Consider the following 26402-nt stretch of genomic DNA (forward strand, 5'->3'; position numbering starts at 1 on the left):
CTTTGCCCGAAGCCGGGCTAAAACGTACTGGTCATGCCTGGCTCGGTGCCTGCAAAGTTGTTTCACCTTGATATCTAGGCAAGGTCTTGACAACGGTATGTTCAAAGCCTGATTGGCCATTGGTGATGAACTAACGAAACAAGATCAAGAGCTCTTTGTCTGGCTTGAACTTTGTAAGTTCGATCCTGCGGACCCATCCCTGCTTTGTCAATCGTGCTACGAAGCACGGAAAGCACCTTAGATAAGACAGCTTGGCGTTTGGAGCTAGAAGTACCTCTACTGCAACGATAAAAATCTACGATCGAATCCGTTCGAGCAGGCGAAACACCACATAGGACAGTTAGGCTTCCACTTTCATGCTACGACGTACTTGATTGCCGCCGCCCGAAGACTCCCTTATCTTTTCGAAGGCTACAAGATCCGCTGTATGAAAACGCCACCGCCCTTACAGCACCCGCCGCCGACAGACGCCAAGACAAATTTCGACAGCATCGTCGTTCGCATGCTTCCATCCAACGCAAAGGACGAAGTTGCTTGCTATCAATTGATGCTCGCTCACATGTCTGAGAAATTCGGACTGTATTCTCGTTTCATGTCGTTCTACAAAGATCGGAACTTCTTACCACGCGTCCATTGCGAGATTAACCTCCTTGAGCATTTTTACACCAAGCGATTGCCGTTTGTCGACTCAGACCGGTATATCGGCTGCAGCAAGCCCGCCTGTTACTGCTGTCTGCTCTACATACGAAACCACCCAGGGTGTTTTGTTGAACCTGCATCCCACCAGACGATCTACTTGAACTGGCGGCCACCGGATCTAGATCTCGAAGACAAGGAAAAGGCGCGAACCCACCAACGTGACATGCTGAACTCGATCATACAAATTCTGAGAAAGGAAGCCCTGCATCAAATATCAGAGCGTGGTAGTCCGGTCGAATGGCACCCGGATTCAACGACAGGCATCACAGCATCGGACAACCCTATCCAGGACTCACTCGCGGCCCTGGGACAAGGGAAGGACATTTGAGGACGATCACATGAATGCTAAACGTACCTTGTATTCATTAGTGCTAGCCGTCTTTAGTGGAATTTAAGACACTCTGTTACATGTATCTTTTGGTTGGTGAGAGGCAGGCCATAGATTGAATTCACTCTTCATTTTTAATGGTGCTTTTTTGTTCTAGTGATGTTGGATTTTGATGAGTAGAGAATCAATTGGTAGATGCCATTGAGGAGTAAAGCTAGTGGTGGGGGATAGTCCCCTTAAGCTATAGTTCTTGATCTGTACGTAGCGGTGGTGGTGGTTGGATTAACGTCTAGGTACTAAGTCTAAGTACATGTCGGCCTAGCAGCCGTGCCTCCCGTGGGGCTTAATAGACGGGTGGAGTAGACCACCTTTTCGCCGGACAAAGAAAAGATAATACGCGGAAAACCTCTTCAAATTCTCGTAATAATCCTGTTTCCTCCTAGCTACTTCCCTCCGAAGCGGTTCTTTATTCGGGTTATTTTTGCTAAGAAACGACCCCCGTATCGTAGGTAATAAGAATTATTAATAATAAGGAAAACCCGCTGAAACCTTAAAATAAGAGGAGTAACGTCGGCTAGATATTCGTATTTTCTAGAGACCGATCTAAAGGGGTAGATCTCTTTCGCTCGATAGAAGATAGAATACGGCGTAATTTTTATGCGTAAAATAAACGCTTCGGCGGGAGAAGCGAGAAAAAGTCGGTTTCGCTAAGGCGGAGGTTCTTCGGTAGAGTCGAGTAGTATCTGTAGGTGGGGCTCTTTCGAATTGAGGGTCGGGCTTTGGAATAAAAGCTGGTTGTTCGAGGTCGGAGTAGGATTTGAACCTACACCCCAGGTATTCCACTCCAGGGATAGCCAGGCGTTTAACCACTACGCCATCCGCCCCGGTACGTAGCGGGTAAGGCAACAAAGCATGAAGTTCAATAATCAAATATTTCGATAAATGCATAAGCCTTAATGAACAGGCTCAATTGCACCCCAAGATATATGGGAGGATGGTCTATTAGGGCTACGATTTCCTCTATGGGGACAAGGAAGTCGCCCGTACATTTCCACGCCTTTCAGTTCTACGAGCAGCGAGTTATACGCTCGCGCCAAACGCAGCCATGGTGCGCAGCTTCTCGGGCGTAAAGGCGTTGGAGCAGACAGGCGCGAACGCGTAGCCCTTGGCGGCGCAGACGAAAGCGAGCGAGGACCCCGTGCTGCCGCCGGTCGCTTCGGTGACGGTCATGCTTGGGCGGAGCTCGGCGGCGGCGATAAGGGTAGCGGCGAGGCGGTCTTTGTAGCTGCCGGTCGGATTGAGGCTTTCGAGCTTGACGTAGACATTGGCGTAGGTGGAGGCAGGCGCGACGTGGCGGAAGAGGACTGCGGGCGTGTTGCCGATGGCGGAGAGGGGGGTGGCGATGGGGGGTGGGGGTGCGGGCATCGTGGATGGGTTGCAAGAAGATTAAGAAAGTGGCACTGCGAGAGAATACTGGAAATGAATTGGAATTGGCTTAGGGTGAGTCAGTTGTTGCAAGCCATCTACTAAGGATGGGTTCGGCCCGGAATCGGGTACAGAAGTAGCCGATCCCGAAAGGTTGAGATATCTCCGCGGAGCACACCAAATACAAGGGCAAGAGTACGCATATAATTGGTTGCATCATGATTATTTGCGGAAGGATAACAGACGCGAGACAGCATAGCAATGTCGAAGCTTGTAATACGGTTTTCTGTCATGATGAGTACACCTTGGAAGTACTTGATTCCGCAACCGACCTCTTTACGCCTGTTGCCGATGCAGTTACGACCGACGACCGCGTCCTCGTCATCGCATTGGCATAGAGTAGATGGCGCTGGGTCACGCTTAGAAACTCGCCAAAAACTCGGAACTATACTGGATTGGTATCCTAAACCCAGCCGTGATCACAAGATGGGGGGATTCTAGCTAACTGTAGAAGTAATGGATTTTACATTCAATTGATGAAATAATAAAATGATGATGAAGGAAAACTCTACTTTATATCACACCTACGTTGTTTAAAAGCGAGTAAATAGGCCAATGAAAATAATAGAAAATAGAGATAATAGTCGATCTTATTTTTGATTAGTAAACTTTTAAATGTTGAGTAACGGTAAATACATAGTATACTCCAACTAATCTTTCTCGACAAGGCAGAAAAAAATTTTTGACCAGATACAAAAGACTTTAGTGTAGAGGCTTTAGATATTGTCGTACTCCTCGAAATTGCCGTGTTTTAGAGTTAAGATAAAACTAAAAATATCCTCTACGAACTACACAACCACACCAATTATTTTTCGGACCAGAACATAAGCAAGTAACCACTTGGATTTGTCTAATAGCCAAGCAAGCTACGAAAGGTAGGATGTTGTTGATAAGCTTGTTAACCACATCTGCGGAACGGAAGATAGAGAAGGCGTGCTGCTAGAGGCACCGGCGGAGCTGGCCGCAGATGCAATGGTAGCGAGGCTGTTAAGTTTGCTGCTCCGAGGAGGTAAACGAGAGGACCTAGGAGCTGGTAGAGGGCTTCTTGGCGGAAATGGAGGGCTTCTTAGTGAAAGTGGCAGTCTGCTGGGTAAAAGTAGAGGGCTGCTCGGTGGAGGCGGAGGCGGATGAGGATTTGAGGCCGTACGGGCCCAGCATAGCTGGAGGAGGGACGAGACCGGGGCCGGTGGGGAAGAGGGGCGCCGCAACGATCGAGTTGGTGGCCTGACGTGGCTCGACAGGCACAGCAGAGATGAAAGTTCCGAGGGCCAGGACGGCCATGATGAAGTTGAGAGAGTACATCCTTAACAGATAAAAGAATTTAGAAGTATAAGATATCAGTACAGTAAAAGACTAATAATGGCGGTGTAATTAAGGGGTGTTTAGCGAACTCTTAATAAGTAGAGATCGTTATCGTAATAAGGGCTCTAAGTACGTCCGCGCTACTAGATATATATTACCTTAAGTTGCAGAATCCGATCTCGATGTCTAGATCTATCTAAAAGTAGGCCTACTTACGATACCTACTATAGTTAGTCTTACTATAGTTTTAATACCGTTCTACGGAGTTTTTAGAAGCTTTTAGATATCGATAAGTTCGATAGTTTTAGTAAAGTAATATAAGATCTTCGACTTAAATAAAAGTTTTATATATAAACGGTAAGAGCGTAGAGTATAGAAGTATAATCTGCGTCCGCGCTCGCTACACCTTTAAGTCGTACAATAACCCCGAAATCACATTTTTATTTAATTCACGTGGATAAAGTTGGTTTATAGCTAGCTGTTAACCAATATCTTTGGTAGAAACGAACTTATATAAGACGCATTCTAGTAATCCGGCACGAAGAACTCGTCTACGCTGCCCCGATAGTTATATATATTTTATTTCTTCTTTATACACTATAGTTATTAGAGAAGATTTCTACTAACTATAACCTTATTTATACAAGCTTTAAAATTATCGATTCGCACGAACTCCGTATCGAAAGTAATTATTCGACTTAAAAGAATACCCGTAACCGTATTATAATCTCTACCTACTTTTCTCTTAAACTACGGATTATTCTATTATATAATATCTAGTTTTTCGACTCGGACTTAGATTAGCGACTGTTTATCTATTTTCCTTTTAGTCGTTTATCTACTTTACTTTTACTAGTAGAAAGAAGTACTTTTATTTAGGCGGAAGGTCTATCGAGTCTAGAGCGTGGGGCAGAGTCTCTAGTAGATACTATCTCCGGATCGGAAATAGAAATTAGCGTCTTCGAAGTGTCCGTAGCGGTACGGTCTATATTACCCCTGCGTTTAGACGAAAACGAATCACACCTCGCACGACTAGCGCAATCCGCTAGCGCTGGCCAATAGTAATTATATTTACGTATTGTATTAACTTCGAAAGTGTCGGTAGTATAGTATATAGTAATACGATTATAAAGTCTTGTTACGGAACACCTGCAGAAGGACAGAAGTTGGGAACGCGGCGCCAAGCGAATCCCCGCGCCGAGGATCGGTGACCACGCTCATTACTCAGCACCACCACTGACGGTCATGACGCCAAGACCACACCCTCAGTCATGACCTACCTCCACACAACGGTCAGGAATTACGGTCATAAGGCAAATGTTTCCTTGTATATATAGCACACTCATTTACAGTAGATAGGACCTCCGTGGTCAATTCCAATCATTGCCCTGCACCCCTCCTGTTACCTTCCCTGCCTGACTACGGCTGCTATCCTCTGCACACAGTGTCCAGTGACCTCTCAGATAGCGGTAGTGAACCCTCGACGCTGTGAACCTCCCCGACGTTCTCGCTTCACCCCCATTCCCGAGCCCCAGCGTAACAAGTCTACTTTTAGTAGAATAAGAAGCAGATTTTAAGCAAAATCGTAGAGGATATAAGTCCGCGGTATATACTAATTAGTACTATTACAATCGATTTAAAGTCTCCTTCTAGAGATTCTAAGGATTATACGATAAATAGATTTTGAAGTCTTTTCGATAACGGAGCGTATAAATATAGAGCACTCTTAGCGTTTTAAAAGATAATCTCTATTTTTAGGGACTAAAACCTTAAATACTTATACGTCTAAAAGTATTTTATTCGTTTCTTCTCTTAATAAAAATTTAACCGTAGATAATAAAGATCTCTTTAACGCAGCTTAGTTATCGTCTAAAACTAATATAGACTAAGAGCTTAACCCGTAATAGTATAACGACTATAGTTAAACGTATGGAATCGCATTCTTTATTTATATAATGACTTATAAATAGAGTAAGAGCCTTATTTTCTAAATATACTTATATATATTTCTATTAATTAGTATAATAGATGGTTAGAATAGTTACGATCTCTAGGCAACTTTTAAAGAAGTTATTAAGAAGCGTTTAGAAAGAATAAACGCTCTACTAGTACTAAGTAATATAGATATATAACTTTTTTTTAAGTAGAGATAGATAATATAACGTACTATTATCTAAGTCTAAAACCAGTTTAAATATATTAAGCAAGTACAATTATTTATACTTGTCCTAAGATATATACTCCAATCCACTCAGGGTTCACTACATTTAGGGCTACGCTATACCGTAAACACATTAGACTCTACTTTTGATCCGCACCGCTAACATCCTTTCCTACCCTTGCCCATAGTTGTAAGTCGATTTAGTCGTAGTCGACTTTAAAGTAAAAGAGGCCTATCGTTGCAGCTACCTAATTTTTGCTTCGATATCTGAGGGTCGTTCAGTCTGGTTCAGATCAAGTGATGGAATATTGTTTTGCCGAAGCATGGTTGTTTACTGACAGTTGGCGCGTCATTACGCGCCATGACGCGCGCGTGTCGCGTTTACTTGTGTGTCGGTTGCGCCGCAGCCTATTCTCTACTTCCTAACCATCTCCATCTCTATCACTCAACAACTCCCTTATCACCAAATCCCGCATTCAATCGCTCGTCCATCGTTAGCTGCGTCCTGCACTTCGCCTTTCCGCTTATCGCGTACCAGTCGGTCAACCTTCTGTCCATCTAGCCGTCCTACGCATATCCGCGTATTATTCGTCCCCATAGGCCAGCTCGCATACAGTTCGCTCGACTAGGAAGCTTAGGCCATTCCTGGGGCAAGGCGCTCGAGTCCAGTTCCTTCCATCAATACAAGCGGGATCTACAATTTCGGAGTTTTCCGTGCAGGATCTGTGGTTGTGCGTCCCTTCGTCCCGTACAGTCTCAATCTGTGGGGTCATAAAGCCCTTGTCTTCCGGGCTTCGTCAGACCACTCTACGGATAGTATCTGGACGTCTTATATGCCAAGCTTCCCTAAATTTTCGGCCTTAGCTAGAGAGAATGGAGCCACTTTGTACCGATTGCCGCCAGCTTATTTCGCGAGACATCTTCCAGAGTACACGCGAGTCCGGAGAATGGGGACTTCGTGTGCGCAAGCCGTTTGAGGCTATTCTTGAGAACGGTTCCTGTGGATTATGTCAGCTCGTGTATCGCACTCTGGAAAGTGACTCTTTTGGAAAAGAGATAAGCCCTGGGGACGAGGTCTATTACTATTGTGAGATATATGGGGAGATACGTGACAAGTATGTTCATCTTAGATTAATCCGTGTTTACAATATGAAGTTCGAACTGAGGAATGAATGTGTAGATACATCACGAACAGGCTAGTGGTTTCGACTAACTCCGCCCGTCCACTCTCACCAGGCTACGAGTTTGCACGCATTGCAGATTGCTGGGCAAATTATGACTCCATTCAGCGACACGAATATGCTGAAGGAGAGATAATGCTCATACCAGAGGGCTCTGATCAAAACCTGTCTGATGTGGAAAACCTATTCCACGGAAGATCTGTTCGATCCCAGGTCGACTTCAATCTTCTCCGGTCTTGGATTCAAGCATGCCATGAGGCACACGGATCAGATTGCTCACCATATCAATTCAAGTACCTCACTAGGCCATCAATACTCGTTGATGTTGACTTGATGTGTATAAAAATGGTCAAAGAAGGAGATCATCTTGCCTATGCGGCCTTGAGCTACGTCTGGGGTCCGCGTACCACAAAGCAGTACGAGCTTAACAAGAGAACGAAAACACGACTGCAGGTCCCAAACGGCTTGTACAATGGACAAGTCCCGAAGACAATCCACGATGCGATGACAGTTTGTTCCAAGATTGGGATCCGGTATCTTTGGGTAGACGCGTTATGTATTCAACAAGACTTGTCGCAGGGGGAAAAAGACAAAGAGCTAAGGAAAATGGCATCCATCTACAATAACGCCATTGTAACCATTGTTGCAGCTGCAGAAGGGGATTCCTGGGAGGGTCTTCCTGGAGTACACGAAGGCACACGGCAGAGACAAGAGTGTGTCAGACTCAATGGGCTTCTCCTAGCTTGTGCCGGCTCCGATTTTCGTAGAATCATGGAACCCGCAACTTGGACTCGACGGGGCTGGACATTTCAAGAGCGGGTCTTGTCTCGTAGACTGCTCGTGTTCACTTCAGAGATTGTATTTTTCAATTGCCAGAGCGATCTTTGGATAGAGGATACCTACCTCGAGAAACAAGCCCCATCAATCCTGAACGAGACTGAAACAGTGCTGCCTTGGACCGAACAGCCATTCTGGAAGAAATGCTTGAACAACTGGTCTCGAGAAGACTCTTTCTTCGACAAATATGCGGGACTCGTCAAGGACTATTCCAAGCGGGACTTGTCGAGAGATACCGACGGCCTACGAGCGTTTGGTGGCCTGTCGGATGTTCTCAAGCAGTCCTTTGACGTGGAATTCCACTATGGATTGCCAGTTCGCTACTTAGACGCAGCTCTCTGCTTTTCAACAACATGGATGGACTTGGAATGCCGACGCCGGAAAAGTTTTCCAACATGGAGCTGGAGTCATTGGAAAATAGACGAGGGCGTTGACTATGACTGGTGGTACAATCAAGAGTCAGGATCCTACGACGAGCCGCACCAAGAAGAATACATCACGTACTATCGTGTGGCCTCGAGGGAGGCGCGTCGCATCGTTCCCGTCTGCGAGACAAGGAACCCTCAAATCACGAATGAGGATGACGTGCGAAAGGTCGAATCCGAAACTACATCTTTACTGCACACACTGGACTCTATCGGAAATGATGTTGTGAGTCCTGAGAGACTGCTCATATTCCGGGCCCGATGCAGATACCTTCGTGTGGTTGTGACGGATGAGACTGGACGTTACCATCTAATCATTCCAGACTCTGGGAAAGTGCTGGGTTATATCAGGCTTCCTGACGAATTCGGACAGAGGCAGAACGAGGACTTTGAATTTGTGCTGATGTACCAGGAAGGGAACGGTCTATTCTTGTTGATGTTAGATCAATTTCCATATGGTGTGTCATCTCGGATACAGTCGTGCGTGATTGGAAGGGATATTCCCATCAGGGACTGGCAAGAACGGACGGTGTTTCTTACCTAAGGCTATTGAGTAACAATAGAAATATTAGAATCTCTTGTAAAGATAATAAGGAAAAAAATCGAAGTAGGCGTTTCCTTCGTAGTCTGTACAGCGGCCTCTTCCTTATGCGGTTTTTTGTTGTCTAGGTCTATCATAATATATACGGATTCTATACTGGGATAAGATTTGCACCTTCAGTATTGCACTCTCTCATGTCTCTATAACGTTTCGGTGATTCCCTTCAAAATTTTGTACATCAAGGCGCTCCCTCAACTCTATTCAAGAAGCAGGCAAAAATTTAGACTTCTTCTTCTGACCTCACTTGGTGTAATGGCGGGCCTCTGCCTCTAAGGATCAAACACCGAAGAGGGCGGAAACCTGCCGAAGGGTTTTCCTTGAGTGGGTACAAGAAGAGGGTGAGATGAAGAGAACAAGCATCACGACTGAGCACTGCGTTTGCGAAGACCGTGTTACCAATAGAGTGTAAATTCTATTGCTGAAGTATGTTTAGAAAGTTAACCACGAGGGTTAAAGCTATCTAAGAAGTGTGATTTATATACATAGAGAAATTCTTAATCTGGTATACTGCTTTACTTGCTCTGTAGCTCTTGGCATGATTTGCTGATGGAATTCGCGCTTGATCGGTCGAATCATCGATGGATCGAGTGTCTTGCTTGTTGTTTTAATCTACTTGGTGTTCAACCCAAAGTCGTCTCAGAATGAGCGACTAAGTTAATAAACTTATCCAATAACAAACAACTGAGGTGATTGAGCTCATATTCTATCAATAGACTATCATAGCCATTCTCTAAACTCGACCGGTGGTGCCTCATCGCCCCGTCGTCGTCGTCAGCGGCGGCAGCATCGTCGTCAGTGACGTGTGGTCAAGCAGGCGGTTTCAACGGCAGCGCGGCTCTGGCTGCTGCGGCTGGGGCGGCGGCGGGCGCTTTAGTGTTGTCGGAAATCGGTTTGAAGAAAGCTCCATGGCGCTAGAGCTGAGGATTCAATCCAAAGCCCTTTTTGCCTTTCGCGTGTGCCCATGTGTGCGAGGCCATGGAAAGATTGGCCACCAGCTTCAGGAAAACCGAGTCTACCGTACCTTTAGTATATTGCCTACGCAGGCGATGGTAGGCGAGGTGTGGACGATTCCGATGATTTTTTAGATAATATGATGGAACAAAATGGGGAGAAGTTCCGGTGATTAAACTATCGAGCGATTGCTTATATACACTGAGCTGACTAAGCAGAGATGCGACAGACTGCCTTCGTTCCATCATGATATGAAAGGTTGCTGTCCCCGCTACAGGGTGAGTTGTCGCAGCTAATTAACCCTAATGGGCTGGGGTGGGCCGCGAGCGTCAAGTTGCCGTGCATGGCCATAGCTAGCCTAAACGGGCAGGAGGGGTGCAACACATCTGCGCACAGCGGCGGCTCCAATAGCGGTGAGGGAAGAGATAGCTCAGTCGCGAAGATTAAAGAAAAGCAAAGCCCCGATACGGGCCCTAATCATACATTCATCTACCGTAATTAATATCACCTGTAGAGCGTACTCATAGCAACACTACAGGCCAAAAAGGATCAAAGCCTAGCTCCATTGGAAAAGTAAATCACTAACACTGCCAACGCCGCCATACCATGTGGGATAATATGAGGGAGGCTACCTTGGAAGGAATCCCTACCCGTACTCGGCCAGCACCTTGCTCACACATATACCCTTTGCGCGGTTGTACTTATCCTTGAGCTCCACATTATCGCTGGAAGCGACCGCGTCCCGCGCCGCGTCGCCCAGCGCCAGCAGATCCGCCCACGCCATGAAGTCGGCAAAGCAGTCACCATCCTCCTCATCGAGCATCCATGCCAATAGGCGTTCCATATCGGTCACGTAGAACTCGCGCATGTGCTGGGCATGATCGACTGCGGCGTTGGCGTGGGGTTCATAGAAGAACAGCGCGGCGCAGCGGGCGCGGGCGGCGCGAAAGGCGTGCAGGTCGGAGGCACGGGCGTGACGGCCCATGGCGCGGAGGGTGGGGCGCAGGTGTGGGTGGCAGTAGACCGTGGGGTTAACAGTGAGGGCTTGGGTGATCCACATCGCGAGGGTGCCCTCAAGGTCGACGCGAGTCCTGAGCGTAGCTGCATCTGGGGATGAGACGAGGGCAGGAGGCTGTGGACTTTCTGGGACGTTGCAGCTGGGGCTGAGGCTGCGTTCCACGCATACGACCGGGAGCGCATTGTCCTGCTCATTGTAAGGCGGAGGATGTGCTGCGGAGCTATGTCGTGGAAAGCTCTTAGTTTCGTGACGGCGGGCTTTCTTAGCGGACCCAAACAGCTCACAGCGGCTCCAATCGAGAGGTGCCAAGTTGGCGCCAACTTCGGCGGCAAGGATAAGACCAAGCGGGTTAAGTGCGTCGTTTCGTAGGTGGTCAGCAATGCACTTCAGTCCAGTCCGGGCATAGTCACTGGGTTTGAGAAATACAGTGAAGTCGAGGGTCTGCGAAAGGGATTTTAGACCGGCGAGGATGTTGCTGGCGGTTGCATTTGTGGGCCGAATGACCTCCAGGTTACTAGTGGGCAGAGTGACATAGCCGGGCTCTTTTAGACTGAAAGTGGCAGCGAGAACGAAGCCGTTATCGGAGAAGCCAGCCCCATGGAGCGCCGGAGCCAAGGCACCCGTCTCAGGGATTTTGAGTGTTTCGAAAGCGAAGGAGCGAGATGCCAAAGAACTAGCAGGTAGCACGAGCATCACGGGTCGACGGCGGCTGCGACCGTGCACGCAGAGAGAAAGGCTAAGCGTAAAGCGAACGAAGGCTTCGAGGGCGGGACCGAGGCTAACTTTCAGCATGAACCAACTATCTTCGCCGTTGGTGGGCAGCACAGACCCAAGAGTGGCGACGCGGCCATCAGCATGCGCCCACTGAGCCACCACACACTCGTTGATGCACTCGTTGAGCAGGCTATGTGCCATGTCCTAGAGAGCAAGTCAGCGTAGAAAAGTGTATGCCCTTGCACAGTTAAGTGCAAGATACCCGCCCACCCAGGCTTCGCGGGCGACAACTTGAATGTGCTCCGGAGCAGCCTTGACTCCAATTGTCGCAACGCCCGAGCTAGGTCCAGACCACTACGAGCTTAGGGCAGTCCCCAGACGACAACCGGGCCACTCCGACCCGAGGGTAGTCCCAGCACGGAGCCGGAACCAGACCACTGCGAGCCTAGGGCAGTCTTCGAATGAGAACCAAGCCACTCCAGCACGAGGGTGGTCCCAGCACGGGCGGTTCAATACGGAGTTGGTATTGTTCGGAGATGGAGGAGCGCGGCGGGCGGATGGCGTAGATGCGACGGGCGTGTGATAGTACTAGAGTATGAATGGTGGGTGGCGCGCGCACTAATGGTTGATGGGCGCGTAAAGATGGCGAGGAGCGGAAGGGTCGGAGAGATGGACAATTGGAGAGGACGGTCGGAGTGGTGTGAAGTTGGAGAGGTGGAGGCGCGCGGTCGCGTTCCTTGGCTCGGTTGCGGCGGATTATCATTCACCAGGTTTATCCGGCTTGGCGCGTCGGGTTGCTTCTAAGATATTACCTCCATGTATGCCGGGCCTGCCTGCGTGCCGAGATGAATACGAGATACTTCTACTTGGCAGCGATATAAAATCTGTGCACACACTGATATTTTCATAGCTCTAGGCGAAATTTGCTCTACAGGTGATATTTAGTACGTAAGATATATGTTCAAATCCACCGCGCTCTTCCAAATCCACCGCGCAGGGGTCTTTCTATTTTGGGTTTAATCCTCCCGCAGCCTTACCGCCTCCTCGCCTCGCCAAAATTCTGCCTCACATTACTTTCTTTCGCCTATCCGTCTATTAGCCAAACCCCCGCTAGCCTTAGAACCACGTCAGTAAAAATAATTGCTTTGAAACCTTCAAGTGCATGCTTTAATTCGTCTGCGTTCGTGCTGTGTAGTTTAATTCTTGACAGCTCTTTTTGTTGATGCGCAATATTTGAGTAGAAACAGGTCTTTTCTGATAAACAGCCCTCTTTCAGGAACACCAACATTCTGCCGTTTTATACCAGCCGGAACCCTAACCTTATGTTGAAACAAAAGAGGATGCAAGAATATCCCTAAGGCGCAAATACCTTCAGCCTGCACAGTTACTACGTCGTCCGCGAAGATCGACGAGAAATCCGACTGGCCCCTCGGCGAACGGCGACATCCAAGTCCACACCTAAAACCTCACCGCTTACGGCTTCTTTTACCTCTCCCTCCCTAGCCCTCACATCAAAAAAAAAAAATTAGAAATGCCCTACTAGGGCCTCCGCTACTGACTCTCCTGCTTCGACGACTTCCTCAATCCGTCCTATCAAATAGAAGATGGGTAATCACCAACGCGAGCAACGCGGTCCTAACAGCGCCGTAGTGTTGCTTTGCCCTTGACTCGGCAATTTGCGAGCTGCTCTCCGTCTCCGGGCGATCGGCAGTAGAATGCCCGTACCAAGGTCGATGGACGGACCCCGCGAAAGGGTTCTACTCCGGTACGGTCGGTTCAGGGTACGGTCGATTCAGATTGGAGTCTCCCCAAAGCAGCGCAGTCGCACAGAGAGCGATCAGAAGGCCAAAGGCTTCGCGGGTACACTATTGAGGCGACAACCGCTGCAGCCCGACGTCAAAAAAAAGTCGGCGGTTGATTTTTGATAGGGACAACGTGACCCACAAAGTGTGGTGAGCAACCCATGTGCGCTTCCTTGCTGCGCCGCCACCTGGATTTTTCTCACCTTGGGGCGCGAGGCTGGGTTGCGTCTGCACTGTCGTTCGCAGCACTGCTACTCGCGCCCATGTCATGGGGCTCTGCTGCGTGGTCTGCGCGAAAGGGGCTGCCGTATTGGTAGTGTCCGTGGTGCGCTTGATGGCGCTGGTGTCCTTGATATCGTTCGCGGTCTGAAGGTCTCAGCTCATAGTCGCCCTCAGCTCGGCCGGCGTCGGCTGCCTGAGGGCTTTTTGCACAGATCAATGGCGCTCTCGATCAGCGTGTTACGGGGCAATTGCGCGTGGTTGTGAGGCGTAATTCCAAGAATTCGTTCTCGCTGGAGATGATTATTTTCCAACCACTCCTCCTGTGGTGCAGGAGCTGGGCTTGTCACGTGAGTAGCGAATATAGATAGCCGAGGTAACTGAAAGCTGCTCCTTCAGCAGCAGAATCTTCCTCCGACCGCTCGCGCCTGGTCTGGACGACAACCAATCAGAGCGGAAATAATTGGACAGAGGGCTGTTTACAATTAAGCATAGGCCTCAGGCTCACCAACCGACCATCAGTCTATTGCTACATTGTAGTTACGCAGAATTCAATCTGATTTTCTCTGACCCCAAACTTCGACAGAAAAGGAAAATACATTGTATCTATTACAAAATTGTGCAGTTCCATCCCTTTGCAGATATTAGCATTTATTTTGCAAGAGCGTCCAAGAAAGTGCAACATTATACTCCCACTTTATCAATTGAACTGGAAGAGATGTGACCAGCAACAACTTTTCAAGGGAGAGGTAGAAGAGCGGACAAAGAATAATAGCCATACTCACTTGTGAAGTTTCCAACCTTTCCTTCTCCTGTTCGATATTCCTAAGCTTCAAATCCAAAGCTTTCCTTTCCTCAACCAACGCCATTACTTCTCTGCCTTGCTTTTTTTGCTCCTGTTGTAGCCCCTCGAGTTCCACCCGTAGCTTTCTGTTCATTTCGTCGAGCTCGCTATTCAACTGGATGCCTGCAGACGTCTTGACGAGCGCGCCACCATTATGTAGAAGCTCCTTCTGCATCAGAAGCTCCAAAGGCTTAGACTCGCCACACAGCATAGAGACAATGCGGCGTGCCGATTCCTGATTGTCGTCATGGCGCTCCACACGCGCGCCACTTCCAACCATTTGGCCCCAAATCCCCTCTGACACCGTCCTCATCTCCATTCTCTGCATGGCATCCTCGGGGCAGCGGATCTCGTCCCACATGGTTGTCGCGATCACAACCTTGGAGAACACTTCGGGGCCACATATTTTCTCGAATAGTCGTAAACGTTTCCTTTCACTCCCTTGGATGCGGTTGGCATTGATAGGTTGCAAGAGAATGACTCCGGTGAGCATCACGCCCTTGAAATAGTTCGTTTGCAACCAGTTTGCTAGAAGTTCCAGGATATCCGTATCACTCCTGTATGTGTCGTCAAAACCTGGTGTGTCGATTAACCGGACGGTTTCACCATCAAGTTCCATGTCGTATGACTCCACGTCTTTGGTGCCTAGTGCAAGCATTAGTTGATTTAGAATGGGTGATTGTGCTCTTGTCAAAGCGATTTACAAGACTCTAGTGCATGGCCGATGACGAGGTTGTCCATTCCGGTTGCCCAAGAGATGAAGGTTGTCTTTCCGGCCCCCGTGACCCCCAAAACAGCAATCAGATGGTTTGTGATTTGCTTCCGGTTTCGAGTCATTCTGTCTGTATGTGAACAGATCTTGTGGGGATATAGAGAGGTGGTGTGTGTCCGAATTTCTCTGAGAGCCAACATGCCGTTTAAGTAGCAACGTGGAGCTTGAAAAGGATCTAATGGGGCTTGGCAACGTCCCTGCGTCAGGTTACATCCAGCGCATTCCCTACACAATTAGCAGGAATAGAGGATAGCGGACTGCGTTCAAAATCCATCAAATATCCCACAAACATGTTTAATTTGCCATTGCATGCCCATGCCTTTAGAAAAATTAATGCAAGCTTCATATCTAAGTGGAATGTCTTAATATCCTAAAAATATGCGGAATTTACCAATACATACTAATGCGTTTAGGGTGCAATTCTCATTTCTCGGTGAAATATCTTAATCTAATTTTGTATAAAGTGCATCTACCGAACACGTGGGCTGGCAAACTCTCCGAGACTAGTATTCCGAAACCTCCTGGGCCTCCCTCTGAGTATCTAAAGAATACCGCGCCAAAGGCTCTTTTACCAGTGCAAAGCAACGATTTTACTCAAAGTAAGCTACTCAGTCTACCTCAAAACAGCTGTAACGGTGGGCTCCTTCTACTAAGCTTCGGAGTCGCTTAGTAGGTGGGGTGAACCGAAGGGTTTACCTTGAGGACAAGAGGTGGAGGATAATGATTGGACGAGAAGAGTCATTTGAGTGTGCGATGCACGGTTGAGCCTGGTTACCTCTAAATCAATAGGGTTGAATTGGAACTTTGAGTTGACCACGAGGGTCAAAGGTCTAGCTAACGAGCATACCTATATACTATAGGAAAGTGGTTACAATCTGGATCGATGCAGCTGGATCAGAGCAGCTGGATTGAAGGTGTTGGATCAATCTGCCTGGATCATGATGATCCAGGTGGGTCGCACGTGACCGGAGCTTAGGGCATGTTTCCGACATCCGGTTTCTGACTTCGTCGAACGATCGCGATGTTGTACTGTATCTTGCCCGTTCCCCTCGCCTGTCCGCTTTCCGGCTTCTTGCCTTCCTGCGCTGCTTCGGGAGGATAATCCCACTAATACTGATTTCCTAATTTGGAATCGTGGACAGCTTTCTGGAGGGAGGTTCTTTGGTAAAGAAGGTGTAGAAACGGGCGAAGCGCAGAATAATGTTAAGGGATGATCGGGAGCTTGGCGAGAGATTAGCTTCCGTCCGCTCAAAAGGCGGTGATCGGGCTGTCATCAGCCGCGACACGCTAACGCCAGTCGCGATACACTAACTCCAGTACGGAAACGGCCTTTCAGCTTATTTGAATGTTTGAAAAACGGTCGGCAGCAGGCAACAGGCAGCAGGCAGCAGGCAGCAGGCAGCCGGCAGCCGGCGAGCTTGCCGCCGTCACGAGAGATTGCACCATTTTGGTCCAATGGGACATCGTTCCGTTCCGGGTGGCCACGTCAGCGTTTAGACGATCATCTCGCCTGATGTTGCTTGTAGTAAGACTTGGCAATTAGCCGCCAGGTGCATAGTCCGTTCAACTGCTAAGTATAGCATATTTCGAGTTATGTAGTCAACAAGCATAATAGTGCACAGTACGCGCCCGGTCACAACCAGCTTTCCGCCATCCTATGAGCAACACGCCCACGCGAGATACGTGTTCTGTGAGGCAGGTTGTGAGCACACCAGCTTCCATGTTCCGGCAGAGCATCTGGAAGCCAACCTTCGGCAGACACGCCAAGCAAACAACTGGAAAGCGTGTTTGCGCCCTTCCATCTTGTCAGCTCCGATGCAACGAATGTTGCATTCCCGATCCTGCAATTCTCTAATGGTGACCAAAGGCGAAGAGAAACGGGCAGAACGGTTTGCGACAACAGCCAAGCCGCCATGTCCACTTCCTCACAGGAGCACTTCATGTGGCACCACACAGAGTTCGTGACAGCCGGAAGTGGACACCACGCACGAGTCTCGGCCGAGCAAGCTCTCGCTAACCCTTGTTCTTGGTCTACTTCTAGATTAGCTTGGCCAAGATGACTCAAAAGTATCACTGTATCTTCGCCTAGTGATTGGCCCTCAAGCAACACCCAGCAACGCTAAGTCCTCGGCAACTCGGATTCTACGTAAGTTTTCTCACGTGAACAGCGCTCAGTACTATCACCGCTTTCCTGATAGTGAAGCTGTACATAGAAGCAAGCAATACATTTACGTCACGTGCTGGATGTCATGAACCCGGTCCAACAACTTGCATCATGAATCAGGTGTCAATTTACACAGTACACGTCGCTCACTTACCGAGGCCGCCACGGAGAAGTTTAGCCGGTTTAGATCTGGATGCTTGGCTGGCGTCATCCACCGTGCTTAGCATCGCAAGTATTGCAAGAGCGATGCCGCAGGCACCGGCGCACACATACTGGGCTTTGTACTAATTTCCCCCCGCTGATTGAGAGCCTGGCTCCCACAGATACTCAGGAGGGCTGCTTCAAGACCCTTCATCAAGCTGCTGGGGGTCTACTATGCTCATCTGCCGTAGTGTCAAGTCGTCCGAAGGCGCCTTTGAAGGGGATCTCAAGGGCGACAAGGGAAAAGACAGAAAGGCATCCAATCAATCAGCAGACTCAATAAGCATCGGTTCACAGAGCTGCACGGTTCTCACAATCACTGTGGCATCAGGTCTTGCAGGTGAACTGGTTGTATTTACAGAGTAATCGCTTCTAGAGCGACTGGCTCTCTCAGAGCTATTCAAACTATCGCCACGTCAATACAGGTGGTGTAGATTTCTGGTATCGATCGCCCGTCGCTAAACTGCGTAGGGAAGCTCCAGACCCAGTAAAGCGCGTACTGGGTGCCCGAATCCAAATCAGGTAGTGGAACCTCCGTCCCGCACCAGAGATCTGCTCCTTCGAGCGTTGTGTGGGACCGCTGCGGCAGCAGCCGACGCCTCTTTGACTCTTCGCTCGTGTTCGTCTGATAGCACTTCCCATCGTCGAATGGCGCATCCGTCAAGAGAGCACCCCTGTGGTCGCCGCCCGTCCCATCCTCGCTCCACCTGCCGTGTATGGCCATAAGCGTATCATCATCAGCAGGATCGGCCGTGCCGTAGACCCAGATGTGGCCAGATGATCTCCTATTGGTAGAGTTGCCGAGGAGCGTCACATGACCATTCTCCTGGTACCTCAGAAGTATGGTGCTTCCGGACTTGGCCTGCAACACGGGGTATCCATCAGTCTGGTTAGCAGTCTGCTGAGTCGATTTGCAGATACGATCCGTCAGATAGATTGCCCTGTCCTCACGGTCGTTCGGAGGGATGAGATATTGCATGGTGAAATCATTGAAGTCATCGTTTGGCCAAAAGCCAGAGCCCACTGGAATAACTCGAGGGACTGCAATTGTAAGTACTGTACGCACGCTCCTCCTGCGGAGAGCCCTCACCAAACCCTCGGGGATATCCCGGATCTCCGGCGATGTTTCCATCTTCATCCAAACTCGAGATATCTTCAACCCAAGAGTGGGCAAAGGAGATAGACGCGAAGCATAGAATGGCAGCATAGAATTGAGCCAGCATTGTTTCCTGAGTCAAGATGGCTCACTATGGAGAGCAGCAGGTGCTATTTATATATCCAGGAGCCGCATCAGCCCTGGGTTCATCGGCAAGCTTCCTATCTTGTGAATATATGATGCAAGCCGTTCACGGGCTTTTGTCCACGTCGTGGATGCCAACATGGTGGCATGGCAGATGCTGTGTTCATGAAAGCTGGCGGTCGGGCTGATAACCACATTCCAGAAAACTGCCTGCCAAAAGCTGGCGAGGGTGGGCGGCAATCGTGATGCGCGGCGCGCCAATCACACCGGGGCGGCTGCAGAAGCCGCGGCTGCAGCCAGCTTAAATTAGCCCAACCCTCAGCTTAAGACACGACTCGCCCCTCAAAGAGACTGCGCTTACCATATGAACATCAATCATATCCGCACCGATCTATACTCTATTAAATCTTCATCAACCTCGGGCAGCAGACGATGGAGCAAGTCGAGCAAACCGATGCCAAGCAACAGGATCACGGTCACACGGACCTTCCCGAATCCATTGCTTCAACGGAGACCAGCTTCGGCCCGTTTGTCATACCCGAGGGCCAACAAGGGTCCGAAAAAGGAAGCTCCACCGGCACATCCTTTTCTCTGGGATATAACACCCCCTTCCTTCCACCAGGTGCTATCGAATCCGCCTTGTACATGCTGAATCTTGAGATTCAGGCCCACGCGCACACGGAGGAGACTCTGCGACAGGTTATGATGAAAGCATCAAGCTTAGAACGGCACTATGTGCATCAGTCTATTGCGCTTTCGGCATGGCAAGCGTCATACCAGGAATGCTGCGCCAACGCCCAGCGCCAGGCTGAAGAGATCGAAGAGCTCAAGGGCAAAATTGAGCGGCTGAAGAATGAATATCAGCAACCGCATGAAGAGGCGTTCTCATGGCGTGAACCCCCTCGCCCTGCCTCGGCGTAAGTGGTCGGCAAACGCGATTGCAGGACTGGTTCCGAGAGGGGGTCAAAGAATGCAGCACTGCTCCTGTGCCAAATTGATGCCGAAGAGTCTATCGCAATGAGCAGAGGTTTCGCAAATGTCGAGTCCGTTGTGGATGCCGGCGATCTTGACCATAGCCTCGTTCTAGTCGATCTACATAGCTTTATTATATGCATGTCGCAAGGCTCTCAGCGCTGTCGGGAGAATAGGCTCACTTAGGAGATCCATGATTAATTCAGCTTGACATGTCTCCATAATGGCATTTTTACATAACCCTTCCGTTCTACGTAGTGAAATCGATTGACTCGTCGATCAATTCTTCCACGCTACAATACTATACAAGAGCCTTCTTTCTATGCATATGCATGTCACTCCAAGGGGCGATGCAGAATTTGCCACGATTGACGAGTGCGAAAGCTCCCGAAAAGGGTTTCTTGTAAGTACAGAAAGACTATATACCAGCGTCCTCTAATGCCCCCTCAAGCCTATCGTCCTTGTACAATGCAACCAGCACACAAGCAGCCATCTGCGTGTTAAAGGACGCTTTGAGCCGGGTGTAATCCTCCTCGCACCCAGGCTTGGGCACGCCTTCGTCCCCACCGATCTTTTCCCATTCGCAAGCAAGATGTTGTAAGGCTACTAGCTCGTCATAGATAAGGGTGTCACTAGCGATACCTAGGCGATTGAAGATCAATCGAGAGATCCAGGTTGCCCGGTCTGTGGCCTTGACTTCCCAAGGGCCTTTCTCACTGCTGGCCCGCTTACCTTTCGGATCACGTTTAAGAAACAGATCCACGCACTCCTCCCTGATGCGCTGGTACTTCTCCGTCTCTTTTAACCGGATGGCGCGACACATGTCACGAAGCTGACTGGAGTAAGCATCGTGAGCATCTGGTTGGTGAGCCCACACGGCTTTCAGCCACAACACGGCATCGCAAAACCAGCTGAACTGGCTCTCGTCGAAAATAGCGCGATTGTGACCCTTTGAAGCAAAGACAGAACAAGACACAATGGCATTAGCCGACATGTGCCGCAGAACAGCAGATTTGACGTCCGTCTGACGACTCATCCTCCAAGACTTCCGTGTGCTACCGGATTCCGTATCGGAGACGGCCTCATCGGCTTTGCGTTTGAGACGGCGGCGTTCCCGTGGGCCACCTTTGCGATCACCATTCGCTTGGAGGGCCGCTTCGGCTTGACGGACCTTCTGTCGTTTTACTCGAGCGCCCTCGTCTCCGGACATCTCGTCCTCGAAACGAACGGTCCGCTGCGGACCTTGTTCAGGAGGAACAGGTGTTTCCTGGACGACTTGGGGCGCTTGCTCGGAAACTTCCTCGTACGGTGGTGGGTTTTCTTCGATGAGTGGGTTCCATCCGGGAGTCAGCGTGTCTCTCGAGTGAATCTGGTACGTTTCCCAGTCGTTAATCGCCACCTTGCGTCCGCTGAAGGTTGACTGATAGTCGATCTCGGGGGATGTAGCATCGCCGCTGCGAAGTCCGCGAAAGAATCGTTCCACCACATTCTCACTCGCCGTCGTTCGAGGTAGGTAGACTTCAAAACTCATGGCCTCAGATAGAGACTTCAAGCTCAAAAGTAGCCCACGAGCATGCTCGCTTGGTTGTTTCGGAGTTGCCGGCACCTGCATGACAACATGGCCTGGTGCCTTGAGCGAAAAGTGACAACGGACAAAGTCTTTTCCTTCCTTGACGCCTGCCTTCTTGAATTGTGGAGCTTCTGGTGGAACGAGGATGTCGTAATATGAGGCATCGCGTGTGTCCAAAGCATCGACCGGGATAACAAGATATGTGTTGAAATGACCCTTTGACGAAACGCTAAGTTTAAGCGACAAGTGGATGCTAAGCATAACTTCGCCAGGCTTGTCGCTGCAGCCAAAAGCGACGGAGCAGTGCTTGCTGCCTCCAGCAAAAACGTTCCCAAGAACGCACATGTTGTTCACCGAAGGGTCCTGCCACGTGACGAGAAAAGAGCTGGCAGAGTTCCATGTCATGCGCGAGTGCGTGTCCAAGGCACGGAAACGCCCAGATAAATTGTCATCGGACATACAAGCGGCGTGGTCATTCATCTATTTGTTTGAACGATCAATTATTGTATTCAATCATTGTAAAGGAAAAATTAGCCCCCAGCCGCGACTGCGGTGGGAATCCCGCCCTCCCAGGCTTTTCAAGCCAAACGCTTAGGAGCAGCCTTGACTCAGGTGCAAACGCATTACCACTTCATCCAGCCCACCAGTCCAACCCCGCGAATGCAAATTGGCGAGGAGGGTGTAAGAGGCAAACGTCAGACCTCCCCCGCCTATGCCGCGCGAAAGAACAAGGGGGTGAAGGAGTGTAGACAAGCAGTCAACCATTCCAGACTCCCGCTTATCCAATCTGCACAACACAGGGGAGGGAGCTGGCGCAGAAGAAGTGACGGGCTGAGACCGACAGAAATCTCAAATCCAACCAATGAATATGTACAAAGATGATCGGAAGAAAAACAAAAGACGTACAGTGGAAGAAACCACGACACGTCGTGAGGGTTGGTGTTATAAGGAGAGAATGGGGTCGGTGGATGCACAGACGATGCGACCGCGGAACGGGGCGGCCGCTTCTTAAGGGCGCCAAAATTTTGGTGGCAGGTAACGGCTTGGCGGGACCAACAGGATCCACGTGACGGTGCACGGTCCACAGACTGTGCGCGAATGGAAAAACGAATCAAATCAGACCGATTCACTGAGGCAAAGACGTTGGAAATGGATAGAAGCTAACCAGCAGGAGATGACTGAGCTGCTACTTATATGTTTGTCTTGCATCGGAATAACTCGCCTGCTTCGACTCGTAGGGGGGATAGCCCGCCTAGTCCAAACCAAAGCGGGACACGCCGTCGCACGGTCCACACAGCGCGTACGGGCTAGCCGCCGTGCCCCACATTGGCTTAGCTCGATCAACCTTCATTGCTTTTCCGTCAGCAGACACTTCTTTAAATAACTCATCGGCTTGACCAAGGCAGAATGGAAGGATGAAGGTCGTGAAGTTTTTCTTCGATCACACTACGGGCTTGTTACCATGCTGAATAACTGTATCAAGGAGTGCGGTGTCTTGAGCAAGCAGGCAGTCACCTTTCACAGTTAAGAAGAGCAAGTACTGCATTAAATTGCTACAGTTATCCCTCCGCCAACTCCGTACGATGTTTAGAGAAGTTGTAAATGAAATAGTCGTATTCCGACTCTTCTGTAAGTATACGAAAAGGTAGAGACGTAAGAGGGTTTCCAGCCGGGCTATCTTCGTGTGACCACAATTTTTGATGGAAGGGAATCATCCGAACATACTTCAAAGAAGAACAATACTTCTTGAGCTCCAAAACGCCCTCACATTGCTTCTGCCAGGTTTCAGGATCGCTCTTGGTCGTGACGGTGAGTGTAAAGACGATTCGGCGAACAGAAAGACCAAACTTTCTCGGGGGTTCGTTTGGTGGTTCGAGAGGTAAGCTGAGAAACTCAGAGAGATGGGGTGCTTCTATTTGCATGGTGTTGTGTTCCAGAAGGTACGAAAGAGACTCGTAGCGGACCTCGCGGCTGGCGTAGAAAAGTCCGCCCGCAGCCAACTTCTCGGATGGTGAGGAGGGAGTATCCATTCGATGCCTATATTTCCCATTCCATGTGATATGTCCAGGGTATACAAGGAGCAGCTCGTATATCATGTACCTCACGTCGAATGGTAAATGCATGAACTCGAAAGGCCGCTGCCTGGCCACGCGAGCGCGAGCGGGCTTAGGCCCAAGTCTGAGGAAGCGTTGTACCTTTGCAAGTGCCTTCCAGTCGAGGTTGCAGTTTGGAACAAAACGATTGCTTTGGAGCTCGCCGAAGTGGATGTATTTGAGGAATGCGTTACCGTTGGTACCAATGGCGACTCGTGTAGTTGGACGTGTGCATTCGCTCCTGGTCCAGCTGGCACCATTTTCATGAAGGAACGAAATAGCATGCCGGATTTGCCAAAACCACCTTTCCCTTTGCGTCAATGAGACAATACGAATGTCCACCTGGTCAAGGGTCTGGCCACCAGCCTCGATCGATTCGTAAAGTGCAGCCAGGACCATGCCTGGTTTCTCAGGTGTGCAGACAAGCCCGAAAAACCGCGGGATGGCGCCTGGTCTTGCCGGAGAGTCGGTGACCTTCTTCCATACGCGCACTTCTTGAAGGAAGCTGACGTAGTCAGGTGGCTTTGAGAAGTCGTTGGGCGCGTAGCACCCATAACGGTGGCCATCCAGCTGAACCTGGAAGTGCGAGTCCGTTTCCTTCTCCAAAACTTCGACGGTTCGCCAGTCGTACCATAGGAGGTCTGTATCGTCGCATTTGATTCCTCGCGTCTCTTCTGTCCTGGTGATCTCATCGATGGCAAGCCTTTTGTTGGACAATAAGACCCGAGTGTGCCAGCGAGTGAGATAATCCTTGAGGGTCCTGTGATTATGGTTGAACGCAGCGAAGTAACCACCGCAGGAATTCACAACTGACTTCGTCAGATCCCATAATGAGCCGCCGTCTGCCAGTTTCTCCCTTTTGTAAACAGCGTAGGGAGCGAAAGCCGGAGGGACATCGAGTTCGAACGTCTTTCCGCCAATCTGGGCCAAGATGTGTATCCGGGCCGGGCGTAAATTGAGTCCGATGGGATCGCAATAGAACTGATCAGCGTAGGCCGGTGAAGGGCGGCATACAGAGCAGCCACGTATAGAGAGGCAAGAAGATGAAACCGGATCCGCATCCATTGCAGAAGTTGGAGTCGCAAAGAGAAGCTGAATTTGCTCAAAGATTGAGAGGTATTTGAGATGGAGAATCAATCTGGAGGTGTTGAAAGGAGAGGGGTGGGCTTAAATAGAGCAGACGACGCCAGTGCTGCGGATGACCGGGGGGTGAGGTGTGATGTTTCCCGCCTATTAAAGGCAAGGTCTAGCGACCACCCTCTTACGTTCGAGCCCACTACATCAGCCAGATTGAGTGTACTTCTTCCCGGTCCTATTCCGCTCTTCCGAGGCATCGTGTCCTCTGCCTCCACCCATGCGCACCATGCGTCATCCTTGATGCTGTCACGGCACAAAAGCGGAGTGATCTTCTCTCATTGACCAAGAGAGCCTTCAATTGAATTAGCGTGAAGGAGGGAGAATATTATACCGACCGTCCAGGCGGCTCTAGAGAAGTACGATCATTACCCTTCGAGTAGACATGTAGGCCGAGAACGTCGGCTATACACGCAGGAAACGTAGAAGGTCTCCCCGTTCACTGCAGAAAAGGCTATGTACACACAACCACACAGATGCAAAGCTCAACGCAGCGGCCTAATTGCACCATGCAGGAGGCTGAGCTACTATGCACGAGGTGGAACAAAGCTCTACACCCGCACCAGTGGGTCGATTCAACCACTTTCTCGCCTTCGTTGCGCGTGTTAGCCGGCTCGAAAGCAGACATTTTTAGGATAGATCATCGATGCTGTAACCTCCTCCTTCGGTTAGCTATTCACTACGGGGCACATACCGTAGCGATACGCCACTCATGCCATGACCGACATTCCGAAATACCCGAAAGGCTCGTCTCGGTCAAAAGGTCGTGTGCGTTGAGTAGGTGGGGCCCAGGTCAGGGTCGCATTGGTATCTCTCCAACTCCCCGCGTGCGCAAGGCACTCGCCCGTGTCTGGACTTCGCAAGACGTGTGGAAGTGATAGGCGGCCGAAATTGCCGCAGCATGACCATGTCCATTACTCGTTGTCGTCTGGCGAGAGCTGGAGGAACGTGTGCCACCCTACTGGAACGTCTGACCAGGATCGCAGAGGGTGGGTCTCACGTCACGAGTCATAATTTCCTATGGAGGTGCTTGACGCTCTCTCTGGAAGTGTCGGACTCGGCTCTGGCATCCCTGCCGTCTTATTCCTTTGAGGTAAAGCCCAAAGCTGATCAAGCTCAAGAGCTTCTCTTATGTAGCCACCATAACACGTAAAAGCTATAATCAGGGAACAGTTTGTTTGTCTCAACCCCCAAGTCTCAGCTTGCACCATGAACACAATGTCCCGAGCGATTGGAAAAACTAATGACCATGGTCTCAGTTTTGAACCATTTTCCTATGAAGTGGTAAGTTTCATGACGGCGTACCACAATGATCTTTCACTCATCATTACAGGAGGGCATTTTCAATCATTTCGCCGACGCCGAATCCAGCTGGCTTTCCCGCGCGCTTGAGGTTGAGCCAAGTCCTGATGACAACGCTTTTTTGTGCTCAATTCCTGAGCCAGCCGTACCGGCTGATGATGGGCTAGATGCGCCCTCGAAGTTCCTCCAGGACGACTATGTCCTGAAGCAGGGGGAGCGCATGACTGCGGCAGTCAAGGCTCCCACCGAAAGCTTCGATGACAACGGCGACGTCGACGTGGACCCCCGTTGGGCTCCGTTCGAGACCCTTCACGCAAGCAAGACCCTTCACGCAAGCAAGACCCTTCACGCAAGCAAGACCCTTCACGCAAGCAAGACCCTTCACGC

General features: G+C 49.8%; 8 protein-coding genes across 8 annotated transcripts; 1 reads left to right on the plus strand and 7 right to left on the minus strand.

Moving 5' to 3' along the window:
- Positions 1-2107: 2107 nt before the first annotated feature.
- LTHEOB_12875 (Pyridoxal phosphate-dependent enzyme beta subunit) lies at positions 2108-2452 on the minus strand (the record flags this gene model as incomplete). The annotated part of the gene is made up of 1 exon (XM_035509790.1): positions 2108-2452. The coding sequence occupies one exon, from the start codon at positions 2450-2452 to the stop codon at positions 2108-2110; it is 345 nt and encodes a 114-aa protein (XP_035363388.1).
- Positions 2453-3535: 1083 nt separating this feature from the next.
- LTHEOB_12876 (uncharacterized protein) lies at positions 3536-3814 on the minus strand (the record flags this gene model as incomplete). The annotated part of the gene is made up of 1 exon (XM_035509791.1): positions 3536-3814. The coding sequence occupies one exon, from the start codon at positions 3812-3814 to the stop codon at positions 3536-3538; it is 279 nt and encodes a 92-aa protein (XP_035363389.1).
- A 6802-nt stretch (positions 3815-10616) lies between these two features.
- LTHEOB_12877 (uncharacterized protein) lies at positions 10617-11903 on the minus strand (the record flags this gene model as incomplete). Its single annotated transcript, XM_035509792.1, has 1 exon — positions 10617-11903. The coding sequence occupies one exon, from the start codon at positions 11901-11903 to the stop codon at positions 10617-10619; it is 1287 nt and encodes a 428-aa protein (XP_035363390.1).
- Positions 11904-14069: 2166 nt separating this feature from the next.
- On the minus strand, positions 14070-15308 carry LTHEOB_12878 (uncharacterized protein; the record flags this gene model as incomplete). Its single annotated transcript, XM_035509793.1, has 3 exons — positions 14070-14156; positions 14509-15212; positions 15272-15308. The coding sequence occupies 3 exons, from the start codon at positions 15306-15308 to the stop codon at positions 14070-14072; spliced, it is 828 nt and encodes a 275-aa protein (XP_035363391.1).
- A 2796-nt stretch (positions 15309-18104) lies between these two features.
- On the minus strand, positions 18105-18927 carry LTHEOB_12879 (uncharacterized protein; the record flags this gene model as incomplete). Its single annotated transcript, XM_035509794.1, has 2 exons — positions 18105-18745; positions 18795-18927. 2 exons carry the CDS (start codon positions 18925-18927, stop codon positions 18105-18107), a joined length of 774 nt encoding a protein of 257 aa, XP_035363392.1.
- A 449-nt stretch (positions 18928-19376) lies between these two features.
- Positions 19377-19865, plus strand: LTHEOB_12880 (Autophagy-like protein 11; the record flags this gene model as incomplete). The annotated part of the gene is made up of 1 exon (XM_035509796.1): positions 19377-19865. One exon carries the CDS (start codon positions 19377-19379, stop codon positions 19863-19865), a length of 489 nt encoding a protein of 162 aa, XP_035363393.1.
- A 469-nt stretch (positions 19866-20334) lies between these two features.
- On the minus strand, positions 20335-21891 carry LTHEOB_12881 (Uridylate kinase; the record flags this gene model as incomplete). The annotated part of the gene is made up of 1 exon (XM_035509797.1): positions 20335-21891. One exon carries the CDS (start codon positions 21889-21891, stop codon positions 20335-20337), a length of 1557 nt encoding a protein of 518 aa, XP_035363394.1.
- Positions 21892-23045: 1154 nt separating this feature from the next.
- On the minus strand, positions 23046-24644 carry LTHEOB_12882 (uncharacterized protein; the record flags this gene model as incomplete). Its single annotated transcript, XM_035509798.1, has 1 exon — positions 23046-24644. The coding sequence occupies one exon, from the start codon at positions 24642-24644 to the stop codon at positions 23046-23048; it is 1599 nt and encodes a 532-aa protein (XP_035363395.1).
- Positions 24645-26402: the final 1758 nt, after the last annotated feature.

Source organism: Lasiodiplodia theobromae, assembly GCF_012971845.1.
Source record: "Lasiodiplodia theobromae strain AM2As chromosome Unknown scaffold_80, whole genome shotgun sequence".
NCBI lineage: Eukaryota > Fungi > Ascomycota > Dothideomycetes > Botryosphaeriales > Botryosphaeriaceae > Lasiodiplodia > Lasiodiplodia theobromae.